The following is a 19,442-nucleotide window of genomic DNA, read 5'->3' on the forward strand; positions in this document are numbered from 1 at the left end:
TGAGATAAATGGCTACGGTCAGGAGCCATAACGTTCAATGACAAGGCTGGCAAGCGTTCATTAGTTTGTTCATTAGTTCTCTGGCTGACAAGGCGGCAAGGCATCAAGGCGTCCGTCACTCACCCTGGACATGGCGGATGTCTGCTTTCTCCGGGTTGACCTGGCGGCTCGCTTGATCGGCGATCTTCTTCTTGAGCCGCTGGATCTCGCAGCGCAGGTCGGAGATGATGTTGGTGTACTGGGCTATGTGGTAGGACACGTTGATCAGGTTCTTCTTGACCTGCATGTGGAGGGTTAGGGTTAGATGATGTTGGTGTACTGGGCTATGTGGTAGGACACGTTGATCAGGTTCTTCTTGACCTGAGGAGCGGGGGGAATGAAGTTCAAGTGCATTTGATCAAGTACTGTACTTGAGTGCAAAATATGTACTGCTGGCTGATATGGTTGGACACGTTGACTGAGGTCCTTTAAGTGCTATTTTCTTGTTAAAATAAGTGTTGAAGGACAACTCCGCCCTTTCCTATCCCATGAGTATCTCCATGGGGTCTATTAGGCAGAAATGCACCTGTTGTCCAGTTTCCCCAGCAGAACCCGGCAGCTCTCATAGCATAGAGTGGAGCCCATAAGCCTATCGCTTTTACACTATTTGTTGTGTTCAAAAGTGTGTTTTCTTCTTTTATCGATCTCTTATTATCATTACACACACATCCATGCCATCGTTGTCGCACACGAGCCGCCATACTCTGCTAAACAGATGTTATACTGTTATGTGTTTTGCCAAGTCCTGGAAAAAGACTCGCTGTGATTGGCCAGTACAGTCACTTTGATTGGCAGTTGTGCCGAATGCTCACACCAAAACATGATTTATGAGACTGTGGCGGCCCGTATTGGACAACCAAGGCATGGACGTGTTTGTAATGGCAACTAGTAACACTTTCACTTTTGACCACAACAAATAGTGTAAAAGCGATAGGCTTGTGGGCTCCACTCTATGCTATGAGGGCTGCTGGGGAAACTGGACAACAGGGGCATTTCTACCAAATAGACTCCATGGGCAGTAATTTGGGATAAATATAAGAAGGAAAATGAGCCTAGATGTTATTTACTCTGGAGTTGTCCTATAGTAATCGGTGCAATAGATTGAGTGTTTGTTCCGTAAGAGAGAACTCATACAGGATAAACAAGTGCAATTGGAAAGTCATGAAACTGATAAATGAGCAGATGAAACTGGAAACTGAAACAAAAGCTCAATGATCTTTGTGGGGTTCTCATGGAATTAATAATAGTCCTTGATGTGAAAAGGGTTGAAAACCATCAGATTTTATGGTATATGCTCTGGTCTCACCCATGGTAATGGTATTTTATGGTACTGTGTGCTCTGGTCTCACCCGTGTGCGGATGCTTTTGGCACGGTCGGCGTACGTCAGCGTGTTCCGGGACTCCTCGAACGCCAGGGAGGCGGGGCTTATGTGGGCGATCATCACCGTGCGGCTGTTCCCGCCCAACGAGTCCTGGAGAAGACAACGCACCAAGACGTTACAAATACACAGCAAATGAAAAGCTACTTTTAACCACTTTCAATCTGCCGTCCTTATTCTGTGCATTTGATTATGTGCATTTGATTCTTATCCCTAAACTTCTTTGCCTTTTTTGACTATTTAGAAAAACCTTTTAAAATACTTTTAGCCGATCTACGTAGATCATGTAGATCAGCTATTTGAACAATTTAAAAATGTTTTTCAAAATCTTAAAAAATACAAAGAAGTAGACGAAAATAGGGCCCAGTCTTTTGAATAACATTTCATTTAGTTTTAGACACATACAGTATCAGTTTATTTGATACGCAGCCCTAGACACAATCTAAAAAGCAGATCTACAAGCTCACAAAGTGAGAGCTTGTTGACCGTCAAATTTTCACTATTTATTGTACGATTAATTTATATGTCTTAAAGGGATAGTCCACCCCAAAAATGTATTTCTTCAAACAATTACTCACCCCATGGAGACTTGAATTCATGGATATTTATTTGTTTTTGTTGCATTCCTAAGCCACTGATTAGAGGAGACACTTTGTGTCTCCATAGGGAACCACTGCTGGTAATCAAATTATTACAAAAACAAAAATAAATCAAGTGTCCATGGGGTGAGTAATAGATAGGAAAAAATGTGTTTTGGTTGAACTATCCCTTTAGTGGTTGCTGGTGGTTCTTACCTTCAGCAGGCGTGTCAGCTTGCTGTCTCTGTAGTTGACGTACTTGTTGCTGTTCTTCTCGCTCAGAGCGTTGATGCAGTTCCCCATAGAGCCAGGAGGGAGCGGTTGATGTGGGCCCCTTCTTTCAGCCTCTGGCCCCTGTTCTGGGTCTGAGACACACAGAGAGACACCTTTAGTATCTTTACTTCTTTCAGCCTCTGGCCCCTGTTCTGGGTCTGAGACACACAGAGAGACACGGTTAGTATCTTTACTTCTTTCAGCCTCTGGCCCCTGTTCTGGGTCTGAGACACACAGAGAGACACCTTTAGTATCTTTACTTCTTTCAGCCTCTGGCCCCTGTTCTGGGTCTGAGACACACAGAGAGACACGGTTAGTATCTTTACTTCTTTCAGCCTCTGGCCCCTGTTCTGGGTCTGAGACACACAGAGAGACACGTTTAGTATCTTTACTTCTTTCAGCCTCTGGCCCCTGTTCTGGGTCTGAGACACACAGAGAGACACGGTTAGTATCTTTACTTCTTTCAGCCTCTGGCCCCTGTTCTGGGTCTGAGACACACAGAGAGACACCTTTAGTATCTTTACTTCTTTCAGCCTGTGGCCCCTGTTCTGGGTCTGAGACACACAGAGAGACACGGTTAGTATCTTTACTTCTTTCAGCCTCTGGCCCCTGTTCTGGGTCTGAGACACACAGAGACATCTTTAGTATCTTTACTTCTTTAAGCCTCTGGCCCCTGTTCTGGGTCTGAGACACACATAAAGACACGTCTAGTTTCAGCCTCTGGCCCCTGTTCTGGGTCTGAGACACACATAAAGACACGTCTAGTTTCAGCCTCTGGCCCCTGTTCTGGGTCTGAGACACACATAAAGACACGTCTAGTTTCAGCCTCTGGCCCCTGTTCTGGGTCTGAGACACACATAAAGACACGTCTAGTTTCAGCCTCTGGCCCCTGTTCTGGGTCTGAGACACACAGAGAGACACGACTAGTTTCAGCCTCTGGCCCCTGTTCTGGGTCTGAGAGACAGAAAGACACGTTTAGTATCTTTACTTCTTTCAGCCTCTGGCCCCTGTTCTGGGTCTGAGACACACATAAAGACACGTCTAGTTTCAGCCTCTGGCCCCTGTTCTGGGTCTGAGACACACATAAAGACACGTCTAGTTTCAGCCTCTGGCCCCTGTTCTGGGTCTGAGACACACAGAAAGACACCTTTAGTATCCTTACCTGTGCCAGCCGAGTGCGCAAGTACTGCGTTCGGAGGCGTATCTGCCATGTATCTAGGGCTGTCATGTTATGACATTTTATGATAATTATCACTCAAATAATTGCGATTAACGATTTAATTGTGTTTCTGTCGTTGACAATTACATTTCTGTTTGGCTTTTAGGCTTTGTAGTTGCACATGGTAGATATGACACATAACCTAAATACAAAGAAATTACTGACATATTTGACAACTTTATACTTAAAAAAGAACATTGATAGTGGAAATAGCCGATCTACAAGCTCACAACGCATCGTGATGCAACACTTTGTGAGTGTGTAGATCTGCTATTTCCACTATTTTTGACTTTTTAAAAAATATATGAAGATTTTTCAACATGGAAAGATTATGTAATCGCGATTATGTCAAATAATTGCGATTAGACGATTATTATGTAATAATTGTGACAGCCCTACGTTTATCTGTCGTGTACAGTATCTGTCGCGGTGTATCTGTTTGTGTTTACGCCCGAAGCCAATCAGGGACCAGCATTCTTGGTGACAGCACCATCAACAGCCAATGAGGGACCAGCATTCTTGGTGACGTCACCAACAACAAGTGCTACCTGATATAACAAGGCGCGCGAGTGCACAAGCCGCCGCAAGTTGGCACCTTCACAATGTACAGTCTAGTTCTACCTAGTCGACAATTGCCAACATGCACAATATGGATAAAGGGGTTCAAATGATTGTGATGCTGTATTAACACATTTAGCTGGGGACACCCTGGAACCACCCTCAAGGACCCCTGGGGGACCCCACAGAACCAATGCCATAAAATGACAGTAGAGAAGCCCAAACTAGGGCCAATAAATGTGGTGGAAAAACACAAGAAAAAAGTGCCAGCACACAAATGCAAAACAACAAAAAACTAAAAAAGCTTCCCAATAAAAAATAACCTGGATGTCTAGTCTAGTGAGGTGAAGAAAATTACACTTCCATCCATGTCCAGCAGATGGCACTGCATATCACCTTTACTGCTCTGTGCCACTCACACAGAGGACTTTAACTGTTCACCAGTCAAACAGTGTCTTCCAATTAAAGGGAAAACACCGTCTCTCTTCATAGGCCAATCATTCCTCTTCATAAGCGACACGAGAGAAATGTCCCTCGCCTGGCCTTGAGTGATGATAAAACCCCTGTCTGCTCTTCTCTCTTTTCAAAATGGAGGCCGTATTCTCTCTATATGCATCGATGGAAGAGCATGGCTGGTTAACCTTTCAGACTGTCTCCATGGGAAATGAGCAGCGCTGGACAAAGTACTGTACTTAACCCCCCCCCAGTACTCCAGTCCCAGTATAGTCCCTGGTGATCAGAGGTGTGGAAGTGGAACAGAACCGAAACCTTAAGAAGAGTCTAAATGTCAAAGCGTGGTACTTATCCAGTGTTGCCAGATGGGAAATGTTGAATTATCGTACCAGAGGCTCTGAATTATGATATTTTGAATGAAATGTCGTACACCGCCAAGAAAAGAGAAATCATGTTGTAGGCCAACCCTGAATATTCAGAAATTACTTTTTTCCTCTTAACACTTTTCCTTTCACAGGTAGGTACACTGGTGGTAAGCATAATAACAATTCTCTTTCTTCCACAGGTAACACTCAGTCAGGTAGAGTATCCAGGTAGGCATACAGTACATTTCTCATACAGGTTAAAACACTTAATCAGGTGAGTATTCAGGTAGGGCTACGTATTCCCATTCATCTTTTCTTTTTCAACAGGTCAAAATAAGGATGCAAGTATACATTTTTATGAACAAACATGGACTTAAATCTGCTTAAACTCTGTTACTACTGTTTGGGCCTTATCCTTATGGAGAATGAATATAAATGCACGTGGGTTATGCCACACACACATTAGCGGGGACGGATTGACCCCTGCAAGCCCCCCCCCCCCCCCCCCCACCACCACCACCACCACCACCACCACCATCATAACTTCCCCTCCCACCATAACTCCCCCTCCCTCCCGATGCACACTACCCAGCCAGGTCGTATTTTAAGCCATGATGATCATCTGTGGGCCAAGAAAGCACCTTTAGACAACAGAGGAGGGGCCCACACATTTGATTTTTAATTAACGTATACATTTAATTTTAGTAAATTGTCAATGACCACGCGGCCCAGTTCCCCCAAGGGCCCCTGAGAGCCAAGGGTCCCTGGCCACGGCCCCACCGGCCCAATGGTTAATCCAGCCCTGCACATTAGCAACTGTGCATGTGGCCATGTGCTGTTTGTGCATTGAATGCAGGAATAATCCAAACCATTAAAACAGTACTTCCAAAATACTCAAAATTCGGTCACAAAGTTACTCAAGCTATAAACAAACCAACAGTACAACACATTCAATCATTCATGAGCAGAAATATGCCTACCCATTTTATACCTGAAGAGGAGAAGTTCAGAAATGACACTGGACACAGTGTTGCTTCTCTGTCAGCAGCTCTTGCAGCGACCAGCAGCAGGTGGTGGGGTTTCTAACCCCAGTTACCCCACAACTCATTTTGCTGTAACCTGAATTGCCCAGTTTGGGACATAATAAAATAAACTTGAACTTGAGCATGTAGAATGAAGCAACATGCCCACCTTCACTCCATTGCTCCCTCTGCAGGCAAGACCAATCGATTACCAACACCATAAGTCTGCACTAGTTGAAACTAGTAGATTACAGATTCATTGATCTCTTTTATTTCTGTTCACCTTTTACAAGCAGTGATGTTAATAGGTTTTTAATGTGATGAGTCCCGGGACCCAAGACGGGTCTTTCGGATGAGTCCCAGGGATATTTTATGGGTCCCACAAAAATTCAACGCGTCATGTCATTTTTGACAAAGTGCAGCATTTAACTTGAATTGGTTATTATATGGTTATGTTCATGTTACGTAGAAATGTGTCTGAAAGAAATGAACCACAATTCCAAATCTTACAATTTGAATACTTCCAAATAGTCATGTGATGGTTTGATTTTTTTTATACCTAACCGGTAATATCGGATGTTGACCACTTGGGGGCGTAGATAGAAGCTTTTACCGAGTCTTCATAATCAACAGCCACCTGTTATTTTATATACATCGATAATATATGGATCTTCTAAGTGAGATCACGATGTCTCCTGTTTGTACTGTTACTGCTTCTATGGAATGGGGGAAATGCCGTGCTTGTGTTTGCTCTGCTGTACATTGAACCAGTGGACTGGGTCAAAAACAGTCGATTACGATTGCTTGTAGATCGGCTACTTTTGTTTTGAACGGTTGATCATAGAGGGACGTGCCGCCCCTCTATGGATGCGGGAGGGCAAGGCACAGGCGGCCGCCACCAAATGGACGGCGCCGCCACGAAAACACTATAATCAATCAAAACAGTTAGGCAGTCTAGGCTACATACATACTGTCTCAGATAGCATACATGCTAGGCTAGCTTGCTTCCTCCGTGTTGTAGTTGAGCCAATAAAGGTTATTTGACCACGTTCACCACAACGTTAATCGTCGCTATTGCTGTAAAGACGCAATGAAGACCTGTGTGGCTTCTAACACGTTGTCCAATGTCCACCACATCTATAAACAATAGCGCGTGTATCCAGTTGTTATTGAATGAAGACGACAGAGGGAGAGGAGGCGGGTCGCTGTGTGAGCAGTGAGCATGTCATGTTTCTGACACGCTGTGCCACTATGGTCAGAGAGCGGCCCGGTGCTACGCTAAAACTCAGGCACCCATTGAATTCTGTGACCATCCACATACACACAATGGCGTTCAAAACACACTGTCGTTAGTTCTATCGTCTGTTTTAAGACTTTCTACGCGGATTTCATTTGTGTTAACATAGCATTAAGTAGCATGCCTTCACCCATGAACAATGGTGGCGTCTGGACTTTTTAAAATATATTTTTTTCGCGACGTGGTAAATTATTTTAACGTGGACTCCAATGGAGGCGATGCGTCCATGGGACCCAAGGACACTGACGTGAATGCGTCTTTAGGCAACGTGAATGCGTCAGAGACGCGTGACGCGCACGTATTGACGTCACTGTACAAGACGTGTTTACATTCATTTAATGTCTCAAAACGGTTTCAGTTTTTATAAGACGACTTATTTACTTTTAACTGTATCATTTTTAAATGTATATTTACTAAATGAATTGTCATGTCAATGGATCACCCTTTTATCAATATCACAATCACACGAGTAGGCTAAATAAGTAATTTCATAAAATGAACTTTTTACAAGAAGATCAAATTATTAGAAAGATTTGAAAATTAAGGGGAAAATTTTCAAACCAGCAGCAGTTCAGAAAAATATACAAATTGTGAATATAGTTTTACGTATCAGTATGGCTGGGGTTATGGACAAAGGAGAGAATCGATAATAAATCATACAATATTAAATATTATAGAAATAAAGTGGAGGTATGTAAATGATTTTAAGTAAATGAATGCGACAAATGAACAAGTGATCAGAGCCTATATGAAATGTTGACGTGAACAATATGATCAATGAGATTATTATGATCAATAAGATTAGTGTTGCTGCTGATGAAATTCACTGGTTTATTACATACTGGGAGACCTTTAGACCCTGGTGTCGGGTAGGACACCTACAGGTTGACAATGTCAATAAAGTTATTTGAAGAAGACAGATCACCCATTAGGACACTAGATTTGTCTCTATTGTATTTCAGACGTTGCAATTATTTCTCTCTATCGAGAGAGAGAGACGATAACACTGACTTAACTTCTCTCCTAATTGTGTTTATGCTTTATACTGCATAGCATAAAAGTCCTCTTCATCTTTACGGTCTTAATTATATCCAACTTAATGTCCCTGCATGACCTTCTATGTGACACTTCCTCTTTCAATGAAAACTTCCCTGTTCTGTAGTCTCTGCAGATCAGCTGTCAGCATGTGGTTTCGCTCTCTCTTCCCCTCTCTCGAACCGCAAACGTTTTTGAACAGGGAAATGAACCTTGTATCCAGGGGTGAGATGCCGTGGGCTCGGTTGGGCTCGGCGAGACCAGACTTATTTAGCTGCGCGCGCGCCTCGCCGCGACGCCGCCTCACGTGCAAGCACACGCATCATGTCACAAATTTAGAGGGGCACCACTTCTAAAATTCATATCACAGCACTGCTTGTATCTGAGGCTGTGTGACTGCAGTTCACCTACGAATCAACAACCAGTAGCCGGGGATCCAGTCCCTCAAAATGGGAGAGGACCTGTGATGTTCTGCCACACTTTTTATTTCTGTTTTATCTATTAGTTTGGTCATTAAGGTCCACAGAATGAGAGGCCTGCTCTGCCGGAAACATTGCGAAAAAAAGTTATGGCCATTTGTATATTCACTGTCCCATTGAATCCACTACACAGGAAAGGAAATATTTTATAAAAACGAAAAAAATCTGCTTTAAGTAGCATGTGAGGGGTAAAACTGGAGGGTTGAAAACCCTCCAGTTTGAGGCCTCTCATTCTGTGGACCTTAATGACCAAACGAATAGATAAAACAGAAATAAAAAGTGCGGCAGAACATCACAGGTTCAACCCTATTCCTTGAGCTTTTGGGCATGTGGATCCCCGACTACAGACTAAATCTCAATCTACAGACAACGACCGCTGACAGACAGAACTCATTGACAGGTAAGGACTGAACCAGAAATGGTCCTCAGGGGCCCAGTGAGATCCTGGGCCCCTGGACCCTCATCCCTGGTGACACCAGGCTAGAGCAACAAGGCAGGCTGGCTATAGGATTATGATGCACACCCGGCACCTGTATGTACTGTATGTGTGTAATCTAAACCTAGAAAGTTAGAAACCTTTAAATAGTTTGGGTTAGGGTTAGGGTATTGTGTGTCAGTAACTAACCTGCCGACGCTAGTCGGAACAGCGGCCCGTCGGGATAGTGAGCGCGCGCGTGTGTGTGTGTGTGTGTGTGTGTGTGTGTGTGTGTGTGTGTGTGTGTGTGTGTGTGTGTGTGTGTGTGTGTGTGTGTGTGTGTTTTGATCCCTGGGATTTGTAGGAAGAAATGTTGTGTTTTGTTTTATAGGCTGCCTATGTCTTAAAAAAAAGTAAAAGTATCAATTTTGCAATGTAGAAATATTTTGTTACAAGTGTAAGTCCGGAATTCAAAATTGTAAAAAAAAAGCAAAAGTACAAAAGTATTGGTAACAAAATGTACTTAAAGGAACAAAAGTAGATTGTACCAGTCGTGCAGAATGTCTAGTTTCACAAGTTTTCAAAAGTATAAAAGGTTTGAATTATTTTGGAAAATAGCCGATCTACAAGCTTACAATGTGAGCTTGTAGATCGTCTATTCTTGAATGGCTGAAATGTATTTAGGGCTGTAGTCAGTGGTTACTGTATATGTTTTGTAAAAAAAAATATCACAATCTACAAGTAAGTAGCCTAAAGTTTTCAAATAATTGTAGTGGAGTAAAAGTACAATAAGTGCCTCTGAGATGTAGTGGAGTAGAAGTAAAATACAGACAATTTGAAATACTCCAGTAAAGTAAAAGTAACTCAAAATTGTATTTAAGTACAATACTTGAGTATATCGACTTAGTTACTTTACAGCACTGCTTCTTCCAGCACAGATGAGAACAACATGACCACAATGCAGACAACACAGAGTCACATGATGAACACAGTGTTCAGACAACGACTACTAGAGTTCTCAACTGGCCTGAAAATGAAGGCCCGGCCCTAACTGGGCCCTAACTGGGCCCTAACTGGTCCTTAACCAGAGGCTTGGTCAGGCCCTACAAAATAGCATACATTTTAGGCCCAGCCTGGCCCGAAAACACTGGGTACGGTAGGGTTTGTCAGAATTTGAGAACAGAGTAAAAGTGAAACACCATTCAGCACCATCATCGTAATAGATAACACAAACGGAGAAATAAAAATATATACTAGTATATGTTTTAAGCCTGGCCCAAAAAATGTGGCGTATAGGGTCTGGTTAGGGCTGAATTTGAGAACCCCTACAAGAGCTGGACACATCGATATGTGAACAGCAATTTAGACAAAACATAAAATGTTATAAAATGTGTTCATTAAAATATATTTGGCTATAGTTTTTTCCCATAGTGATAGGCCTAGTTTATGTGGGTAGGCAACCAGTGTGACAACCTATGGACAAATTCTGGATGTGATCTCTCTCTCTCTCTCTCTCTCTCTCTCTCTCTCTCTCTCTGTCTCTGAGGCTTTGCAGGTGGGGCAGTGGGGAGGGGGGCAGTACCAAGTCTACCCACAGGACTGCAGTGGAATAAAAGAGGGAGGAGGGTGCTATAATGTAGGTGTATTTCTGGGGACAGAGGAATATCAGAAACAGAGTTGGGAGGGTGTGATGGAGAAAGTGTGTGCTAGATTGTCTTCCTGGAAATGGTTGCTACCCCTTGTGTCGTATATCGGTCGAGTTCTGGTAGCCAATAACTTGGTCGTCTCGATGCTGTGGCAAAGATTCAGTGTCTTGCATCCACCAAGAGGGCTGATGGAGGACATCCAGCGGGCCTTGGTGGATTTTATCTGGTCGGGGCAACACCGGAGCCAAGCCCCGGCCTTGTACCTGCCTGTGGAGGAAGGAGGGCAGGGTCTAATAGACATAAAAGCATCCCTTAAGGCTCGCCTTAAGGTTGAGCACGTCTACTACAAAACAGACCTAGAAGGGTTTAACTCAATATGGGCTGTGGGAGGGGTCATGTGTATACAGTGGAGGAGCATGGAGATCTAATTCTCTCTTTTTAAACATTAGATTTGTGTAAAATTGCTCACAGTAATATATGGTTGCTGCCTGGATTGTTATAGTGTGAATCATATAGTGCGATAATAAAGGCATTTAAAAATCTCTCTCTCTCTTTCTCTCTTTCTCTCTCTCTTTCTCTCTCTCTCTCTCTCTCTCTCTCTCTCTCTCTCTCTCTGCCCCAACCCACCTCTTATTCTAAACAGGGAAATGAAACTTGTATCTGATGCAATGTGACTACAGTTCAGCTACAACGTCTAGGCTAAATCTCAATCTACTGACAAGGACCGTCGACAAACAGAACTCGGTAAGGTAAGGACTTTACCAGAGAATCAAACACATGAACTAGCTGGGTGCAAGGAGGGATAAATGGCTAAGTTTTTTATGTCATTGGGAATTTACAGTTACACCGCACAATAGAACAGTATGACATGTACGTTATAGTATAAGATGATGCTGATGAAATCTTTTTAAATGTCTGTGCAAGCTGCATTCTGATGGTGGTGGAATCACTTGTAATATAACTTTTAAATGGCAACATACTGTAGTACTTGAAAATTAATAAATTTATTTTTGGTTCAAAAACATTGACAATGTAGCTATAGCTTAGCTTGACGATATGGATCGATGGCAGTCAAATCACCATATTCACACAGCGGCCATTTTGCTGTTAATGAAATAATGCCATCCCGACCCTCAAATATACATGACGTGAGAGCAAAATGGCCGCTGTGTGAATATAGTCTATGTGAATGCACTTCACTGTGAGGCGGTCCCTGTGTCAGATCTGAGATCTGTGACAACTTTGCAGCGTGATCTGTGTGTACAGTGATTACATCCAGCTGTTTGTACTGTATGTGGAGAGTAAATTACAGACAGTGAAGAATGCGCACTGAATATTAGTTATGTTTGTGTATTTATTTTATTAACTAATGGTTGGTGTAATCTGCAGGACAGATAACTGTTGATGAAGTTGTACGATACATCTGAGCTTTGAGGTGTAGGCCCTACTGTTACAACAAATGTGTTGTTTATAATTATAGGTAATTATGAACATTATAAGAATATTATATAGTGCATTTTCCACAGCTCAGGCTCGGGTAAATATATTTTATTATCTACATAAATATACATACAGAACATGTTATCAGGTTAACAATGTTGGAAAGTAACTAAGTACATTTACTCAAGTGCTGTACTTAAGTACAATTGTTGTTTTACTTGAATGGAGTGTAAAATGTCATTACTTTTACTTCTACTCCACTACATCTGAAAGGCAAATATTGTAGTTTTTAACTCCACAACAATTATTTTAAAACTTTGTTTACTAGTTACTTTGGAGATTTTTATTATAATGACAAAACATACATGAGCCACTTCCGCCCTTTTTAAACTTTGGCTATTTGAAAATAGCTGATCTACAAGCTCACAACGCGTCAAATTGCATTTTAATAAATATTCTACATAATATATTGTGAAACAGGACACTCTTTTACCTTGCTAGTATATTTTGATGCCAATACTTTTGTACTTTTACTAAAGTTAATTTTGATTACCGGTACTTTAACTTGTAACGAGTATTGATACTTTTACTTTTACTTCATAACTTTTACATAATAAGCTTAATAAGCTGATGTTAATTTGCATATTGTTAAACTTCAGGAGCTTCTTGAGCAAGATGGAAGGAGATGACAGTGAAAATATTTAGTAAAAAATAATATCCGTTTGTGTTATAGAATGTTTAAGTGTCAAATGTAATCTCTTTGACATTATTGTCAACTTTTATCAAACATAATCTGATTGGTGTGGTCTAATAATCTATAATCTATAAACTATAGTTTAATATCTCTTCTGCATCACAACTCGTGGGGATCTTTTCAAAAGGTGTATAGCGCTATTTTCTTGACGTCACACACACCCACGTGCGCACGCACGCACGCACGCACGCACGCACACAGACACACACACACACACACACTGAAATTCTCTCTCAAATGTTTTATCTTCAAGGGCTCTGAACCACTTTGAACATCAACGGTCCACAGCATCATTATCGTCAAAAACTAAAAAAAGTAAATATCCCTGAATTCAAGTCTGCAGGGGTGAGTGGGTAATCGAAGTTATTTTGGGGGTGAACTATCCCTTTAATTGCAACCGTCAGGTCGCAGTTACTATCAAAACCTCCACCGACTGTCAGTCCGTCAGTCCGCCAGTCTGTCTGTCACGTAACATCACATCACACGTTTGGCACACATGCCAAACTTTGCACACACACACACTCCTTGGCTGTCAAACCACAACCTCCACCTCTCATTTCTCACATGGCCCTCTTCTAGCGCCACCATGAGGCCAATTCTGGCAAAACAAATTTTTGGACACTGCTCCTATACAAATTTTGCCCTAAAATCATGCAAATCGGTACACAGTATGTCTAGAGTAGACTCATGTCATCAACATGAATCTGTCCCATTTAGCGCCACCATCATTTTTTAAAACACATTTTTGGACACTGCTCCTACAGATTTTGCCCTAAAATCACGCAAAGCGGTACACAGTATGTCTACAGTCGTGTCATCTAAATGGATCTTATCTGTCTCATTTAGCGCCACCATCAGACTGATTTTTGAAAACACATTTTTGCAACCTGACGGTCCCGATTAGGGAGTCTTACTGGTGTCTTCATTATCCAACTTAATGTCCCTATATGGTCTTCTACGTGACACTTCCTCTTTCAACGACAACTTCCCTGTTCTGTAGAGTCTCTGCAACTTGAACATCACGTGTCAGCATGTGGTTAACCTCTCTCTCTCTCTGCACAGGAAATTAAACTCGTATCTGAGGCTGTGTGACTGCAATCTACAGACAACGACCGGTGACAGACGGGAGGTAAGGACTGAACCAGAAAATCAAACATTACTGTATAGAACTGCATAAGACATTATAGTACTGTAGTTTAAGGCAAATGCTGATAAAAGATTTTAAAATGTCTTAAATAATACAAATATAAAGTCTACTGAAAGCAGTTTGTGAAGACAATATCAGGTGTTTCTCTGTGATGGGTGTGGCAGAGTGAGATACTAAACAATATCAGACTGGGATCAGTTTGCTTTGCAGGAAGCTGATCCACTCTGGGTCTGTAGAACGGATAGGGAAACGGTGTGTTCATGTATGTGTGTGTGTGTGTGCAAATGACAGGATACAGTAGGCGGGCTCTAGACAGGATCAGAGCACTGAACACTAAATAGAAACTAGTCTAGTTTCCACAACACTGCAGAAAGCCTGCTGACGTGAGGTGAGAACAACAAGACAGACATCCAGGCCTTGAGGCCTGTGAGGCACAACCGAGAGAGCTACAGTCTGAGGGGTGGTGGAATCACTTAGAATATAACTGTTAAATGGCATCATACTGTAGTACTTGAATATTGATAAATGGCATCATACTGTAGAACTTGACTATTGATAAATGCCATCATATTGCTGGTAGTACTTGAATATTGATAAATGGCATCATACTGTAGTACTTGAATATTTATACATTTGGTTCAACAACATCGAGAATGTAACAATTAGCTTAGCTTGAAGAGATGGATCAATGGTAGTCAAATCACCATATTCACACAGCGGCCATTTTGCTATAAAGTTAATGGCCGCTGTGTGCATTTAGCCAATTGGAATGCACACAGCATGTGTGTGAGGCGGTCCCTGTGTCAGATCTGAGATCTGTGTCAACTGTTCAGTGTGATCTGTGTGTTCAATGATTACATTCCACATGGTTCATGTTTGTATGTGGAGTAAATGACAGACAGTGAAGAATGTGCACTGACTGTCACTGTTGCAGCTTTGTTTGCGACCGTCAGGGAGCAGTTTACTATGAAAACCTCCACCGGCCGTCCGTCGGTCGGTCGGTCACACGTCACGTCACACCTTTGCCCTGCTCATATCTCCGCATCAGTATATAGGGCTTGTTTGTTTATTGTATGACATCACGCCACATCATCAGCTGTGGACTCTGTGATGTCATCGTATCGCATCAGTATATAGGGCTTGTTTGTTTATTGTATGACATCATGCCACATCATCAGCTGTGGACTCTGTGATGTCATCGTATCTCCATATATGGCCATCTCCGTATATGGAGATATAAGTCGTCCATGCCCAAGTATGGGCTGGTGAGGTCAGACTTTGTGTGATGCGTAGGTTATCTCCATATATGGAGATTCAACATTCCAGGCAATGCTCTCTTCCCTGGTGAGAATTGCCCCTTTATATAGGGCTTGTTTGTGTATTGTATGACATCACGCCACATCATCAGCTGTGGACTCTGTGATGTCATCGTATCTCCATATATGGCCATCTCCGTATATGGAGATATAAGTCGTCCATGCCCAAGTATGGGCTGGTGAGGTCAGACTTTGTGTGATGCGTAGGTTATCTCCATATATGGAGATTCAACATTCCAGGTGTAACTATGGCTACCCGTATGACGTGAGAGGTGGAGGTTGTGATATTTGTGGAGATAAGCGACCAACGGTTGCTTATCTCCCGATTAGGGAGTCTTACTGGTATTAGTTATCTGTATGGTTAATGTACTTATTGTATTAACTAATGGTTGGTGTAATCTGCAGGACAGGGAACTTAACATGTTGATAAAGTTGTACGTCTGAGCTTTGAGCTGCAACAGCTCAGACGTCTGTGCTGTTGTCAGAGAAAGCTATATAAAACATGTACGTTATGAAATGCAGGGGGTGAAATCTATCCAGTGGTTCTCAACCTTTTCAGGCCGCAACCCCCAAAATAATCATAATTTAACTGGGGACCCCCCACCCTGACGAGCACTGAGTGTTGAGGAATAAGATTTTGTATAAAACGGTTCTATTGTGAAAATAGCAGATCTACATGCTCAAAACTCTACTGCTTTCTATCGTTTTAGCCATTTTAGTATTTTGATTTCAGTGGTTGGGGGCATGCGTACAAGCAGTGTTGGGTAGCGTTACTTTTTTTAGTAATATATACTGATTACTTATTACCTTCATTTTAAAGTAATATTTTTCGTTAGATATTACTGTCTGCACTAGAGTAATATGTAATATATTACTCATTGCGACCGTTAGGGAGCAGTTTACTACCAAAACCTCCACCGGCCGTCCGTCCGTCCGTCCGTCCGTCCGTCGGTCACACGTCACACGTCACACGTCACACCTTTGTTTGTGTACGGTGTGATGTCATATATCTTCAGTATATAGACAAGATTGTGTGCACATCTCAAGCCTATATTCAGGCCAGGTGCTGGACATCAAGGTATCAAGATAATGGAAGGAGAAAAACGCCCGCACACTGTTCATATGCTCCAAAAACTTACTTTTATTATAGGCAACTGGCTGCAACGTTTCGACTTTATCAGGCAAAAGTTTTGCCTGATGAAGACGTAAAGTCGAAACGTTGCAGCCAGTTGCCTATAATAAAAGTACGTTTTTGGAGCATATGAACAGTGTGCGGGCGTTTTTCTCCTTCCAATATATCTTCAGTATGACATCACACCACATGTGTACACAAACCTTTGTGTACGTTGCTGTGGCAACAGTCTGTGGTTGCTGGTCTGTTAGTGTACGTTAGCAACCACCTTAGCAACCATGGTTTTACCCTAGCAACCAACTGTTTACCCTAGCAACCAACTGTTTACCATAGCAACCATGTTTTTTTACCCTAGCAACCAACTGGGCATAAAAGGGATTCTGTTAGGGATCTCCATATATGGGCATAAAAGGGATTCTGTTAGGGATCTCCATATATGGGCATAAAAGGGATTCTGTTAGCTGTTAGTGATCTCCATATATGGGCATAAAAGGGATGCTGTTATGGATCTCCATATGGGCATAAAAGGGATTATGTTAGGGATCTCCATATATGGGCATGAAAGGGATTATGTTAGGGATCTCCATATATGGGCATAAAAGGGATTGTATCCCAGATGATGCCCTGTTAGGAGATCCACACTAACAGAATCCATATATGGTCCTACCGACAGCTGCTATAAGCCAACCCTGGCGATAAGGTCTGAGTCGAAGAAATGCTTATTTCCTGGCAAGAATTGCCCCTTTATACTGTAGGGCTCGTTTGTGTTTTGTATGACATCACGCCACATCATCGGCTGAGGACTGTGTGATGTCATCATATCTCCATATATGGAGACATAAGTTGCTCATGCCCAAATATGGGCTGGTGAGGTCAGACTTAGTGTGATGCGACCAACGGTCGCTTATCTCCCGATTAGGGAGTCTTACTGGTTACTTTACCTTTATTTTTACCAAAATGTTTAAATTGAACAATTACATATATATATATATATATATATCTTTTTTTTTTCTTTTTCTTTTTTTTTTACAAATTGGCCTATCAATGAATTATGTCATTATATTGCAGCTTATAGGCCTACTGTAGTGTACAGTAATACTTACTATATAGGCCAATTGTTTCAGTTATTAAATGTAGTGTGTTTATTTATCTGACTTAAAAGATTAAACAAATTCCATCTTGTAGAAAATGTACTAATTCTTAATATTTTGGACAAAAGAGCACATTTTACATCAATTTATCAGAGGAGATGCGTTGTGTGACACTGCTGCGTGCTGCTGGAGTGTTCTGTGTTTCTGACGTTACTTTGTGGGAGTGATGATAGCTCTTGTTTTGGGCATGTTTTATCTGACAGCCCGTGCGTCGGAGAAAACATCCACCAACACAGCGCTACAGTTCATGGGTGGGAGATATAAACCAGGCATTTGATAGTTCTCAGTAATGCATACATTTTAGCGTGTGTTTTCCCCTCAGTTGTTGAAATGTTGTGGAATTTAGTAGCTTACTAGGCTAATAATCATTCTAAACACCTGGGTGCGCTGACTCGCTGTGCGCAATGGTTTGCAGGCACTCCAATCCACCGACAATGCCTGGCTCAGGCATGTACACACATAGACATCAAAGGGGGCTTGAGCCCTGCCTCAGCCCCTGCCTCTCTAACATGTCAGTCCCATGCCTCTCTAACATTCTCTGCACGTCCCTCCGTATATGTGCCGTTCTGTGCGGGGCAGCAGCAGCGCGCAGCCCACCGTGCAAGCCGTTCGGCCGCTCAATAAATCCTTAATAGCCATATCGCCAGCCAATGGCGTTTCCCCCTCGCCGTCAATCCCCAAAATTCCGACTCCTCCTCAAACAGTCTGCCTGTGAGAATTCCCCCCCGCCGACAACCCCCTCCCCCCGGACCAATGGGGGAGCAGGAGGGGGAGTTTTTGGACGTGCCCCGACCAGAGCCCTAGAATGGAGAGTTGCGTCACTCCCGTTCACTTCATGGGGCCAGGTCTTCTACGCACACATCTATTGGCGTATAGTGACAAACGGCGAACCGGAAGTTTACAAAATGCATTGAAGTCTATGAGGTGCTGTAAAGTGACAATGAACCACGTGACCAGCGCTGTTTCTGACCCCGCGGTGACACCACTCTCTGATTATACTGCTCTGGCCCCGACCAATCCTTTGTTGCGGGGTTCCCTATTGATGGCATGGAGGCGGAGCGTTTCCTTGTTGTTTCCCCTGTCTGTACTCTGTTGTTCTTCTTCACGCATTGGACTCCGTGCGAGTTTTGTACCGTGTGCTTGCTTTTGGAGACATATAATGTTTATTTTAGGTCGGAGACGGATACTAAAGCGTGATTATTACATTCAACCTGGTGATACGTGATACTGCTTTGAGCTTTGGCTGCCTGCGAGCTGGGCTGCTCTGGGCTTATCTCAACGCGAATTTATATATTGCTGTCGCTGTCCTCATCACTAAGACCCCGTTTTGGATCTTTTCAAGTAATGAGTATAAAGGGATAGTCTACTGATTGTTGACACGTACTGTAACAACATTGCCATTGATTACTGCTATTGCTTACTGCTTAGCCTGCTACAGTATATTATGATGCATTTTATACAGCACAAGTGTCGATTGATTGGTTGTAGCTACTTTATTTGCATAGGAAAAGGTACAAGTTACAGTGATACATGGTCAACTAAAAGGATAAACACCACAAGAAAGCTTACATTGGCTTGTTTTTACAACTACCCAATACAACATTAAATGGCAGACAAAAAACAGTACTATGCAAACAATATCACCATAAGACAGTCCGAAAACAAAATAAAATAAATACATTGTATTTACAGTAAAAGGTGGGGGGGAGTATGTCAGAGATACTATATGTAATAGCGATCTAAT

General features: G+C 42.4%; 1 protein-coding gene across 1 annotated transcript in view; it reads right to left on the reverse strand.

The window, feature by feature from the left end:
• LOC308302836 (kinesin-like protein KIF19) overlaps window positions 1-19,442 on the reverse strand; it is a gene marked incomplete at both ends in the record, with an annotated part of 248,323 nt that overhangs the window by 14,652 nt on the left and 214,229 nt on the right. The window contains 4 exon segments of the mRNA XM_080747144.1: window positions 124-280; window positions 1,389-1,511; window positions 2,213-2,296; window positions 2,299-2,361. Coding sequence (XP_080603270.1) covers window positions 124-280; window positions 1,389-1,511; window positions 2,213-2,296; window positions 2,299-2,361 — 427 coding nt within the window.

This window comes from Nannobrachium achirus, assembly GCF_963921795.1.
Source record: "Nannobrachium achirus genome assembly, chromosome: 18".
NCBI classification, from domain to species: domain Eukaryota; kingdom Metazoa; phylum Chordata; class Actinopteri; order Myctophiformes; family Myctophidae; genus Nannobrachium; species Nannobrachium achirus.